Source organism: Mauremys reevesii, linkage group 10 (genome assembly GCF_016161935.1).
Source record: "Mauremys reevesii isolate NIE-2019 linkage group 10, ASM1616193v1, whole genome shotgun sequence".
NCBI lineage: Eukaryota > Metazoa > Chordata > Testudines > Geoemydidae > Mauremys > Mauremys reevesii.
Window position 1 is genome coordinate 13,354,770 of NC_052632.1, and position 13,645 is coordinate 13,368,414.

The 13,645-nt window shown below is 43.8% G+C and overlaps 1 protein-coding gene across 1 annotated transcript in view; it reads left to right on the top strand.

Moving 5' to 3' along the window:
• AGBL1 (AGBL carboxypeptidase 1) overlaps positions 1 to 13,645 on the top strand; it is a 371,053-nt gene that overhangs the window by 199,392 nt on the left and 158,016 nt on the right. The window contains exon 20 of the mRNA XM_039493279.1: positions 7,697 to 7,828. Within this exon, the coding sequence (XP_039349213.1) occupies positions 7,697 to 7,828 (132 nt within the window). The remainder of the gene's footprint in view (positions 1 to 7,696; positions 7,829 to 13,645) is intronic.

The following is a 13,645-nucleotide window of genomic DNA, read 5'->3' on the forward strand; positions in this document are numbered from 1 at the left end:
AATATAGTTTATCTATCTATCCTTTCTTCTTCTCTCTAATCTCTGCTTTTATCCCGTGCCCATCAATGTGGTATCTGGATCCTGAGGTTGCGCCCATATGCACTGGAAGCTGTTAGTATTCTTGAGTTAGGAGAGGCTATTGATTCCGTCTTCTCTCTTGCTCTGGGCCTGAAGTATGACAGGCTGTTGGTAAACTGATTTTTCTCTCTCTTTGAAGAGCACATTGATTTTAGTTTACATACATTCAAAAATACCTTTCCCTGCTCTGAAAGTAAGCTATGGAGCCAAGTTAGCTGATAGCCAAACGATTTCTATGGAACAATTTGGTCTCATTTATGTCGGTGATCTGTGGGCAGTTTCTTCAAAGCAGGGCATGATATCTTGAAGGAGAAAGGGACAGAGCTTTAAAACTAATAGCCTTTCAGACCAGGCCAGTTTAATTGGCAACTGCTTTTCCAGTAGAAAGCAGTATGCGAACTGCGTCTTTCCCTTCCTTCTTCAGCAAGGGGACTCTCACTAGAATAAAAAGCAGCCTGGTGTGTATCTTCTCTGCTCTCTTCTGTGTGGAATTAGAATAACTCAGCTGTGTGTCAAAAGCCATCTATTGCTAACAGCAATGGGAGATTTTACGTTAGCCCAGTGGCATGGTCCTGTGGTTTTGAAGCAACAGGATCTGCACTGTATCCATTCTGTCACCGTGAAGTTCGAGTGTCCCCTTGTGTTCAGACAGCTGTGGCATCCAAGCTGGGCATGAATTTGCTACAGTATTTTGTATTTTAAGTGATTAGAACCTTCAATCCCAAAGAATCTCAAAGCACTTCAGAACCTATAAACACACAAGTCCCATTGGAATGCAACCCCTTCTCAAGAGGAGATTGGCAAACAGATAGAAGGACAAATGTGTAACAAGGAAGCCAAGGCAAACGCCATCTCTAAGGAAAAGTCCCTCTGGATTTTAATGTCCATGTAGTGGGGATAGGACGTTGGCATTTAAGTCTCATGTGAAAGACCCCTTACTAATTTGATTTAGGATTGAGTCAACTCCAGAGGAGGTTCAACCAAAAAATCTAGGTATTGAAAACCTGGGACTCACACTCCTAAACCAGCCCCTTCATCTATACAGTTATGACAAGGTCTGATGGGCTCCTTCTAGGGCAGGGCCCTGACTCCTCACGTTAGCCTCCAAGAGCCCTCAGGCTCAGCACTCACCATGTGTCGTTTCAGAGGAAGGATGGTTTTATGGCTAAAGTAGAAGACTAGCACTCGAGTTCAGTTCCCATCTCTGCTACAAAAACAGTGTGTGACCTTGACAAGTCATATAGGGCCAGATTTCAAAAATATATGGGCACCTAACTCCTAGTTAGGGCTTAAAGACCTTTAAAAATCTGGCACATAATCTCTCTGGGCCTTGGTTTTCCATCCATTAGATGGAGATAATAATACTTCCTTTCTCCTGCTCTGGGCCTGTCTTGGCTCTTTAGGTGGTAAGCACCTCAGGGCAGGGATTGCCTCTTACTGTGTGTTGGTCCAATGTGGCTCTAGTCTCAGCTGGGGCTTAGAAATAATAACAACAAATGGCACTGGAGTCTGAGCAGTAAACACCACACTGGCATCACAGCATCGTTGTCTCAACGTGCCCTGTGCAAGGCCTCACACTGCCCTGAAGGAGCTCAGCTATAGAGCTACTCAACATTATTCAAATATATAAATGAGAAATGATCTTTTTGTGAAAATGGTTTTGATTTTCTCTTGTTGTTTGCAGTGTCAATGTAGCCATGTTGGTCCCAGGATAGAGGAGAGAGAAGGTAGGCTAGGTAATATATTTTATTGGACCAACTTCTGTCGGTGGAAGGGACAAGCTTCCGAGCTTCACAGAGCAAATTTCTTCAGGTCTGGGGAAGGAAACCAGAGTGCCAGAGCTAAATACAAGTTGGGACAGATTGGATGAACACTTTTTACAAAGCAATTGCTCTATATCTGACCGCTCAGTTCTCCTCCTCTAAGGAATCTGCACACCTTCAAAAGATGACTTTGGGAACTTAATAATGCTAGACACTAAAAACCATGGACTAAAGAGAAACACTGGTTTTATGGCTCATTACAACAATTTGTGATACACTCTGCTGCCGGCAAACCCTCAGTAGCCCACTTATTTTAAGTGCTCTCCTACAGCATATCTGAACCCCTTATGCCTAACAATCTGTCCCAACTTGTATTTAGCTCAGACACTCTGGTTACCTTCCCCAGACCTGAAGAAATGCTCCATGGCATTCAAAAGCTTGTCCCTTCCCCCAACAGAAGTCGGTCCAATAAAAGCTATTACCTCACCCACCTTGTCTCTTTTCGATTTTCTCGATATTTTTCATTTTTTGACAAAATTGCTTATTTAACATTTTTTGTTTTAATTTTCCTTTAAAAAAATCGACAATTTTCATTGGTCTTTTAATCACAAGGAAGGGGGGTTTCAACATCAAAACCAAAACTTGGGAGATAGAAAAAAAATCACTTTGAAAATTCCGACCTTTGAAAATGTTTACCAAAAAATTGGATAAGTTTTCTCTGTGGAAAAGTTTTGAAGAATAACAAAGAATTGGCCCCTTTTGAAAAAAGCCATCTGTGAAACTGTTGTGAAACTTGGTTTCTGTATTCTGCCTAGCTGTACTGTGCTGTCACCTGACTCTCCCTATGAGCCTACTGCCAGAGACCTGAATGGGAGAGTGCCCAGGGTGGGCGGGCTGGGATGAAGGTAGGGCAGTGAGAAAGGATTGGCAGGAGGCAGAGATACTGCAGTGCTTTGGCTCCTTTCTGAGCCCCAGAAGGATTTACGGAGGAGTAAGACATAATTCTTCCCTCTCCTTCTAGCTCTGCTGCTTCATGGCTCCTACCACCAAATGTCTTAAAGCTACAATCTGAGCCTTTATCATTCTTGAAGCCACTGGGCTCTGCCTGAAATTGATTGAGTATTGCCTACCCAAGTGCGATGAGTCAGGCCCCCCCAGCCATGATAATATTTAGAGATTGTCTTTTTATTTGCCTCTGGTGTCACATTTTCAAGATTTTCTCTGGGGCCACGAGGGCTAGAAACATTTCTTTTTCTCTCTCTCTCTCTTTCTTTTTTTAATGAAAGCTGAGAGTTGCAGGGAATAGCTTGACTCTGGCAGCCAGGGTCATAATAAAAATATGGTGAGACTTGTGATAAAAGTGTGAGAGTTGGCAAAAGTGAGTATACTGCCAATTCTTACCTTGGATTTGAATAATTTCTCGGGGGGTGAGAAGGATGACACGTTTTGGAGTCTGATTGTGTGGCATGAGTTACACTGTCCTAGCTAGAGCAGAGGCTGGTTGCCTCATACTCCCAGGTTCATTCTCTGTCCACTCTTAGATGCCTCAGTTAGAGCTCTGCTATCAGGCTACAGAGTCCAGCACCTGGCTTCTATGTTGGCTGAACCAAGAAGGACACCCCTGTGATAGAAAAGGTGGGACCATCAAGGGGTGATAGGGAAATGTTGTAAAGTCACAGGGACATAGGCGGGAAAAAAAACCCATGGAAATCACATGACGAAGTGAGTTTAATCAAAATGAAAACAAGTTTTCAATGCCTTCTGTACAACTTTCAAACGGAACTGCCCATAAATAGCTACAGTGATACTGACCCTGCTGCCATTGGAAGCTAATGGCAACTGAAGGGGATAAGGCTCCGTGGGAAGATACTGCAGACAGTCCCACAGCAATCAGTGTAGATGATAATCTTGCACTGATGCAGGTGGGTGGGAGTGGATCACCTAGCAGGCCCATTTCAGCCCTACCAATTAGGATTCATCTGTGGGATTCTCTAGATGCAAAATTATAGGGCTAGCACCACTCAGGCAATGTTGTTGTCTGACTAGCTCCATATCCCCCAGTGCTTTCTAATATGTAAAATAATATTTTAAGCAGATAATATACGTGCCTTTTTCATGTTAGTAATATGCAGGTAATTGATATCCAATTGAGCTTGGAGTTCTGCCTCAAAATAGGATGGAAACTATAAAATCCTCTTTAATATTCATAGGAATAAATTCCACATAGTACCCGTGGTTAACCTAAACTATGACTGAATGTCGCTGATAGCTTAGATGAAAAACTAGCTGGAAAAGTGTCTCTCTGTTATTAAAGGAAGTAGTAAATGCAGCCATTTGGATGGGGCCATTTTAGGGTAATTGAAAACAGTGCAGATGGAGTTACTTCACAGTGCATGGGTTACGTATAGCTCTGCAAAATATGTGCGCAATCTGAGCGGGCTGTGTGTCCAGGGTCTGTGCAAAACTGGGTTTGTTTAATTGGAAATGCTGCTGTTTGTGGATCTGCATCTGATTCCGCAGTGCTCACAGTCCTCCCCTTGCCTTCATCATCTAGTGAGAATGGTGTAAATAATGCAGTGGACTCACTGCTGGGAAGCAAGCTGATCTCCATGTGTCAGGAATGAGGGCACAACACTCTGAGGACTGGCGAGCGTAGGTGCAAGCAATGGAGTTCTGTAGGCAGCAGGACAGGACATGCGCAAGCTTTGGCTAACAGACCGCCCATGTAAGTTGTTACCTGGGACACTACATTTAATTAGCCAGATAATTAGGGGCTGGTTGAGGGCAGCTGGGTGTGGTTCATGCATATTTACATATTAACCCACCATCCCCAATGTGTGCAAGGCTGGGCTATTTGAAGGGGCTGTCAGAGGGTAGCTGGCCCTTTGACGGGGCCAGGGGCCTACCTCTGACAGGCTTCACAAGGGAGAATAAGGCAATTCCAGGTTCACCTGGGATTGGTCAACTCATTTGAGTTACTGAGAGGCAGTTAATTAGGCAGGGAAGCACCTGGCCAAGATAAAAGGAAGCTGATCCTGGGGTGTCTTCTAGGGGAACAGAGACTCCTAGGGGAGAGAATAATTCCCAAGATGTAGGAAGAGAAGGTTCCTATGGTAAAGGCTTCTCAGGGGGAAGGTGGTGAAGGGTTCACCAGCAAAGGAAACCAAGGAAGAATGCTCCCGGGAAGGAGCATTTCCAGAAGGCAGGGACTATGAATGCTGAGTCTGAGAGAAACCTGGCTCCCAGGAAAGAATTCACCAGGCAGCAGCAGAAGCCCTAGGAAAAAAGGAATGATATGCTGTCCTGAGGAAGGATTGTCATGATTTGGTCTCTGGGGGGACTTTGGCCCAAGAGGAGAGACCCTTCCCCAGCTAGTCACAAGAAGTCCCTGGCTCCAGAAGAGTATCCTGGCTCATGAAGGCCTCGCTGGTAAGGGACCTTGGGCATAACTGGGGTTGACACACTAAGGCTGACTCAGCCGCTTCTCCGTCCAATTACAGAGAGATACGGACTCTTTGTGTGATGTTTTGCCTTTGGAGTAAAGTAAACTAGACCCCTGAAGGGATACTGTTCAATATACAAGCCTCACTGGACTTATTAAAATCCCCGCTCTCAGAAACTGAGGCAGAGATGCAATAGCAAGTGCTGCACCAGACTGCTAGGGGGAAGGCCCCCATTCAGGGGCCTATGAGAATTAGGTCCCCAACTCCTACTGAACTAGGCTCCTTTGAAAATCCCAGTCATACTGTGTGTAAAAATTGCACGTTTTATTTGTATCCTCATTGCCTTCTCTTTGTAGGCTGCATGTTGCCATAGGGCTCAATCCTGCGAGGCGCTGAATACTCTGGCCCTGATGCAGCAAAGCCATTAAATATATGAGTAGTTCCATGTCTCCCTATAGTTTAGTACAATGGAGTTTAGTAATGACTCGGTCCCCTGGACACCACCTTATGAGAAATAGTAACAAAGTCGTCTAGTGCTGGATGCTGGAAGAAGGAAGTGTTGGAGATCTGGTTGAGGGTGATGGGATCAGCAGCACTACCGGGTGGTGTGGGTTTGGTGGCCTGGTTGACATAGCAGGGACAGCTGCATAAAACTCTAATGCGGGGTAGGTATTAACATTTTGTCTTTGTTTGCCATATTGTTAAATCCTGGCTCCTCACTGGCTGAAAACATACCTGTGATGAGACATAACAGGCACACAACTACTTCCACCCTGATAGTAGTGCGCTCGGTTGTTCTATGCATTATCCGCATTATAAACTGGGGGCATGATCCTTTTACTTAATTCCCTGCTATTGTACCTGTGTACACCAGGTGTCAGCACTATTGCTTACAATCTAGATGTTAAACAGGAGGCAGCAATTGGATGAAACAACGATGTTGGTGAGGGTTAGGTAAATAGTTTACCTGGAAATCAGAAGTTGCAGCTTGCTGCTTAACTAATCAGTGCCGGAGGTAGCAACCTGTAAGCTTTGTGGCAGAACTTGGTGTTAAGTAGAAATTGAAAGAGGATGAGGTGGTGAGTTTATGAAGTTTGATGTGGAGTTTTTATCATGCATGGGAGGAAGTGCGGAGGAACTCGTGAGAGAAGCAGATGTGGGCAGTCGAAGCTGGACTGGCTGGCATAGCTGACAGAACCTCGTGTGCGAATAATTGCATCCTGAATGGCTGCAGTTAAATTCAGCAAAATTTAATTGTCTCTAAAGGGCCAAAGGTAAATAAATGATCAGGTAGATAAATATACTGGGTGAAATCTTGGCCCCTTGAAGTCAATGGCAAAACATCATCCACTGTGATTGCATCCACTGCTTATTTCTTCCTCCGTCTTCCTGCTTCTGTCTGTCTGCCTGTCTATTCCAAAGTTTCTCTTCTAGTGGTATCTGGATGCTCCTCTTTGCTTTCCAGTTGGCTTATCAAAAGTGAATAAAACTTTGCTGGAGCACTATCTTCTTCTGACAATTTAGAATGTTGGCTTAAAAAGAACAATTGCTCTTCTTTTGAAATTCCTTTCCTTATTGGATTTTCCAGTATTTCTGATGAAGACATGGAGAATATATATAACAGCAATGCATATCTCACCGAGCATCAAGACTGATTATTCTGCAAGGCCTGGGTCAATATTTACCTCGTAGGTCAATAAACCCTGATTTTCATTTGTAGAGGACTTGATATGTGCTTATAAAGGCAATCTAAAATTCCACTGAAAGTGGGAATATGCTTAATGCCTAGCTACCCGAAGACTGATGCTAAAGAGATGGATTAGATTGATTGATTAGACTATGTAAAATAGGTCACGTATTGTGCTTTGCTTTAGGGGGATATATACAATGTCATAACAATATGCAATAACTACTAGTGTAATAGCATGGATGTGTTTTTCTGCAAATTATATAGTACAGATTTCAAACTTAACGAAATGAAGATTGATTGCCTGGTAGGGTGCAGGTTTTAGATCTCAAGAGGATAATACTGAAGTTTAGAAGTAAAAGGAATTTGACAAACTTCCCTTCGATTGAATCATAAGATGCATGTAGGATCCTAAACTGCCATGGATGGCAGTGGGTGGGACACAGTTCTTTGTGTTTCAAACAGAGCAAAAAAAACCTCCCTCTCTTCTCTGAATCCTCCAGGATCAGGTGGACTGGTGAAGCCTGGGAAGTCTGATCACAATTGATCAACAGGATTTGGCGTTCATTATGGGCATGCCCCATAGCCTGAGAGCCTCTGAGAAGTTCTGAAAAATGGGTGTTTTTTTAGCAATTGGTCAACCCACTACTGTTGCACATTGCCATTTAAAGGGCTAGAATCCTTCCTGTTTCATGGTCAATGTTGTTCCTTTTTCTGATCTCCAGGTATTCTGCGACTATCATGGCCACTCCCAGAAGAAGAATGTGTTCCTCTATGGCTGCAGCATCAAGGAAACCTTGTGGCAGGCAGGCTGCACTGTCAACACAGCAGTTGTCACAGAAGATGTTGGCTACAGGGTGAGACTTCACATTACAGTAAACACATACTGTGCACACGTGCACACACGCAATTCATTCTTAAGACCGTACTCAGAGTTGTTATAGTTTGACAGCAAACCATTGATATCTAGTGGGATCCCACAAGGGTCTGGCCTAGGTCTGGTATGATTTAGTATTTTCATGAATGATTTGGATAATGGAGTGGAGAGTATGCTTATATAATTTGAAGATGACATCAAACTGGGAATGGTTGCTAGAAATTTGGGGGACAGGATTTTGAATTCAAAATGATGTTGGAAAATGATCTGAAATCAACAAGGTGAAATGTAGTAAAGACAGGTGCAAAGTAGGAAGAAAAAATCAAATGCATAGCTACAGAATGGGGAAAAACTGGCTGCATAACTGAGGAGTAGTACTGCCGAAAAAGATCTGAGGGTTATAGTGATCACAAATTGAACAGGAGTCAACTATGTGCTGCAGTTGCAAAAAAGGCCAATATCATTCTGGGGTGTATTAACAGGAGTGTTGTATGTAAGACACAAGAGGGAATTGTGCTGCTCTCTTCAGCACTGATGAGGCTTCAGGTGGAGTACTGTGTCCAGTTTTGGGCATGACACTTTAATAAAGATACAGACAAATTGGAGAGTCCAGAGGAAAGCAACAAAAATGATAAATCTGATCTCTGAGGAAAGGTTAAAAAACCTGGGCATATTTAGTCTTGAAAAAAGACAGAGGAGAGATCTAATAACAGTCTTCAAATATGTTAAGGGCTGTTATAAAGAGGATGGTGCTAGATTGCTCTCCATGTCTACTGAAAGTAGGGCAAGAAATCATGTTTAATCTGCAGCAAGAGAGATTTTAGGTTAGATATTAGGAAAATCTTTCTAACTATAAGGGTAGTTAAGGTCTGGAATAGGCTTCCGAGGGAGGTTGTGGAATCTCCATCATTACAGGTTTTTCAAAACAGGTTGGATAAACACCTGTCAGGGCTGGTCTAGGTGTCCCTGGTCACATCACAGTGCAGGGGGCTGCAAGAGGTGATCACTTGAGGTCCCTTCCAGTCTTACATTTCTATAATTAGGAATGGGCTCAATCTACAAAGTTTGGAGCTGAGTCTGAACTTCCCCAGAGTCTAGAGCCTGGAATGCAGTCCTGGGAGGCTGGACCCATCTCTAAAATGTAGATGCACCGAATATTAGCAGAAGTATCATCTGAATGAACATGCCCCCTAATCAATGGCCACAAATAGTTTCCTACCTGGGCAGCTACCTTTCTTTGTGTGAGTAAACCACACGCGTGCATAACATCATTCATATAACCCTTTATGTACCATATAATAATGGTAAAAGGCCACAGGTCATGTTGCCATGTTGAATTCAATTGCCTTATTGTTAAAAGCACCATGTCAAAATAAAAATCAAGAGCCTGATTCACCATTATGCTACTTCAGTTTTACCCCAGCATGGCTTCATTGAAACCATGGAGTTACACAGGTGTCAAACTGGAGTAATGTAGCATTGAACTTATTTGACCCTGTATTTTTAAATAATATAATGTTTAGTGTAGAGAGCACCTCCATGAGTGCTATAGCTTTATCTTAGTATTAAGTTGTTGTCTTGTATGTTGTTTTGTTGTTGTTGTGACCTGGGGTTTTAGCAGGATGTTCAGTCCTGCCTGTGTATGCTGGACTTGGTACTTGCGGTGTCCCAATAAATCTGATTCGGTAATATTACAGTTTCCTTCAGTGTTTTTCCTGTGACAGGATTCTTAAAATAGAACCCATTGGAAACTCCTACTCTCTTTAACAGACCATTTGTTTCCCATTTCTACTTCATTCCTGTTAGAAAGTGAAACTAGACTAAATTATTTTTGCTCTGTGTTTAGTTAGCCTCGCTGTTTGGTTCTCAGGCACCAGCATCTGGCAGTTGGTTTGTAGTTTCTGACAGTTAAAGGGAATGAGTAATAGTTAAAAATCCCCCATTTTCAATGAAACTTTTTAAAAGTGTCTTGAAAATAATTCTGTTTGTATTAGGGAAGGAGAGTTGTCTAGTGGTTAAAATAGGAGACTGGTATACAGATCTAATGGGTTCTATTCCCAACGCTGCTGGATTTGTGTGACTTTAGGCAAGTCACTTCACCACCCTGTGTCTGTTTCCCCATCTGAGTTGAAATTATCTCTAATTATAGTTTTAAAAATTAATTTTTACAGAACCTAAGATGTAGTCCTAAACTGGTTTAAGAGGCACAGATTAGTGAGATCTGGCACAGAAGAGGTTAAAATGTTCTTGTATAGCTCTACACTGTTGTATGACTTGCACCTCTCCAAGACAATCTGCAACTCCCTCCCTTCCTTTAGATTACCACATCTTCCTCATTCATCTTCAGGCATCGTCCAAGGAGTATACTTTCCCAGGAGGAAAGTGCTCCATCCAGGAGTGAAAGTAACTTAAGGGACTTACCGGTACGCAGGGACGGGGTCCTGAGCAAGGTATGGGGGGACTCAGGGGGCAGACTCTTGAAATTCCCAGGCCCTTTAAATCACTGCCAGAGCCCAAGGGCTCCTGGCCACTGCCGCTACCCTGGGGGGCAGCTTCCCTGGGTTCTTTAAATCGCTGCGGGAGCCCTGGGGTAGCAGCGGCGGCTGGGAGCCCTAGGGATCTGACAGTGATTTAAAGGGCCAGGGCTCCCTACTGTCGCTACTGCAGCCGGAGCCCCGGGCCCTTTAAATTGGCACTGGAGCCCATGGTAACGGTAGCAGCAGCCAGGAGCCCCGAGGCTCTGGCAGTGATTTAAACGGCAAGGGGCTCTGGCTGCTGTTGGGAGCCCTGGGCCATTTAAATTGTTGCCAGAGCCCCAGGGCTCCTGGCTGCCACTACCCCATGGCTCCGGCAGCGGGTCTCTGGCAGCCCAGGGCCCTTTTAAATTGTTGGCCTGGGGAAGCTGCCCCCTGCTGGTATGGTCGGCTGTGTATCGGCTGTGTATGCTGTACTGGACTCTACCAGCTTACTTTCACCTCTGGCTCCAGCACTCCTTGCAAGACCGACCTTAGCCAAATCTCCCTGTTTCACAAGTGGAGGAGAGACAGTGCTCATAGTCAGCACAACTTTTGAAGTTGGGTTCTGTTTGGATTTCAGAAGCTTGAGAAGGCTGGGGAGAATCAACAGATATACAAGCAGAATTCAAACCTCACCTTCAGGCATCTGGAGTGTGTCCGGAATCTGCAATTAATCAATCCAGAGCAAGCCTCCACTGCCATCCAAGAACGTGCTGCAGAGGCATTCTCCAGTCCACAGCCTGCATGTCTATTCCCCAGATGATAGGTGTTCATAAGTCCCTTAGATGGTATCATACAGGAAGTTATTCTGCTAAATCAGAGAGATTGGCATGTGGCTGCAGGATAAGACAGTGAGGTTTGGCTTTTCAAAGCAGAATAAGCGAGTTAGGTGCCCAGATCCCATTAAAAGCCAGTGGAATTTGGATGCTTAATTCACTTAAGGCTTCACGGAAAAGTAAATCTAAATGTTCCCCAACACTGGATTCCCCTTCTAGAATTCTAGAAAGCTAGGCTTACATCCACACTAGGATCGGGTATGTGGAGCCGAGCAAATCCTTGATTTTTTCGGTTCTGTAACTGAATCAATAAATTCTGTGTACTTCAAACGGAAACTAAAGTTTTTAATTTCTCAACAAAACAAGAAAATGAAAAGTTCATTTGGGTCAAATGAACTGTGTTGAATGGCAATTCAAAATGAAACGTCGAAATGGTTCATTTAGAAAGAACATGAATTGTTTTGACATTTCCAACATTTTTGTTTTCAGGTTTTTTTCACATGAAACTATTAGCTGATAGGTTGGGTGCCCTGAAAAAGGTGTTTTTCGGCAAATTTACTGTTGGCTGAAAAAATCTTGCCCAGCTCTCATGTAGAGAAGCTAGCGGGTAGTGGGACTGAGCATTGATTTGATGGAGCTATGCAAGCCCCAAGGCTAGACAAGCAGTAGAGACAGTGAGGTACAAAGAAGAGACTGGATTTCTGCAATGGGTACCTGCATGGCCCCACAGTATGCCAACATTTTTATGGCTGATTTAGAACAAAGCTTCCTCTGCTCTCGTCCCCAAACGCCCCTACTGTACTTGCGCTACATTGATGACATCTTCATCATCTGGACCCATGGGAAGGAGGCCCTTGAAGAATTCCACCAGGATTTCAACAATTTTCACCCCACCATCAACCTCAGCCTGGATCAGTCCACACAAGAGATCCACTTCCTAGACACTACAGTGCAAATAAGCGATGGTCACATAAACACCACCCTATACCGGAAACCTACTGACCGCTGTAATTACCTACATGCCTCCAGCTTTCATCCAGAACACATCACAAGCTCTAAGATGCAACCGCATTTGCTCCAATCCCTCAGAGAAAAGACAAACACATACAGAATCTCTATCAAGCATTCTTAAAACTACAATACCCACCTGGTGAAGTGAAGAAACAGATTGACAGAGCTAGAAGGGTACCCAGAAGTCACCTACTACAGGACAGGCCCAACAAACAAAGTAACAGAATGCCACTAGCCGTCACCTACAGCTCCCAACTAAAACCTCTCCAGCACATCATCAAGGATCTACAACCTATCTTGAAGGACGATCACTCACTCTCACAGACCTTGGGAGACAGACTAGTCCTTGCTTACAGACAGCCCTCAAACCTGAAGCAAATACTCACCAGCAACTACACACCACACAAACAAAATCACTAACCCAGGAACCAAACCCTGCAACAAACCCCGGTGCCAACTCTGTCCGCATATCTATTCAAGGGACATCATCATAGGACCTAATCATATCAGCCACACCATTAGGGGCTTGTTCACCTGCACATCTACCAATGTGATATATGCCATCATGTGCCAGCAATGTCCCTCTGCCATGTACATTGGCCAAACTGGACAGTCTCTATGCAAAAGAATAAATGGACACAAATCTGACATCAAGAATTATAACATTCAAAAACCAGTAGGGGAACACTTCAGTCTCACTGGACACTCAATAACAGGCTTAAAAGTGGCAATTCTTCAAAAAAAAAACAAACTTCCAAAACAGACTCCAATGAGAAACTGCAGAACTGGAATTAATTTGCAACCTGGACACCATTAAATTAGGCCTGAATAAAGACTGGGAGTGGATGGGTCACTACAACAACTAATTTCCCCCTGCTGATACTCACACCTTCTTGTCAACTGTTTGAAATGGGCCACCTTGATTACACTGAACTCATTAGCACTACAAAAGTGAATTTTCCTCCCTTCTTGTCAACTGTTGAGAGTAGCCCAATTCCACCTTAATTGAATTAGCTCTTTAGCACTGCCCTCCCCTCCGCCACTTGGTAAGGCAACACCCATCTTTCCATATGCTGTGTATTTATATCTCTCTACTGTATTTTCCACTCTATGCATCTAATGTGGTGTGGTTTAGACCACGAAAGCTTATGCCCAAATAAATTTGTTAGTCTCTAAGGTGCCACAAGGACTCCTGGTTGTTTTTGCTGATACAGATTAACACAGCTACCCTTCTGAAACCTGGATTTCTTGTGACATTGCTGCATGGCAAACAGCACTCATGGGTGTGTCTACGCAGCAAGCAGGATCCCATGGCAGCAAGTCTCAGAGCCTGGGTCTGTGAGCCTGAGTCTGGATCTGTGGTTGTTGGTTGGTGGTGGTGATGGTTGTATGTACAGATGTAATGTTAACGAAGATATAATCCAAATAGTTAGGCCAAAAGTTTATAGTTTCTCTAAACGTGTTTTAGAAAACCTAATAAGTCTTTTTTTTTTT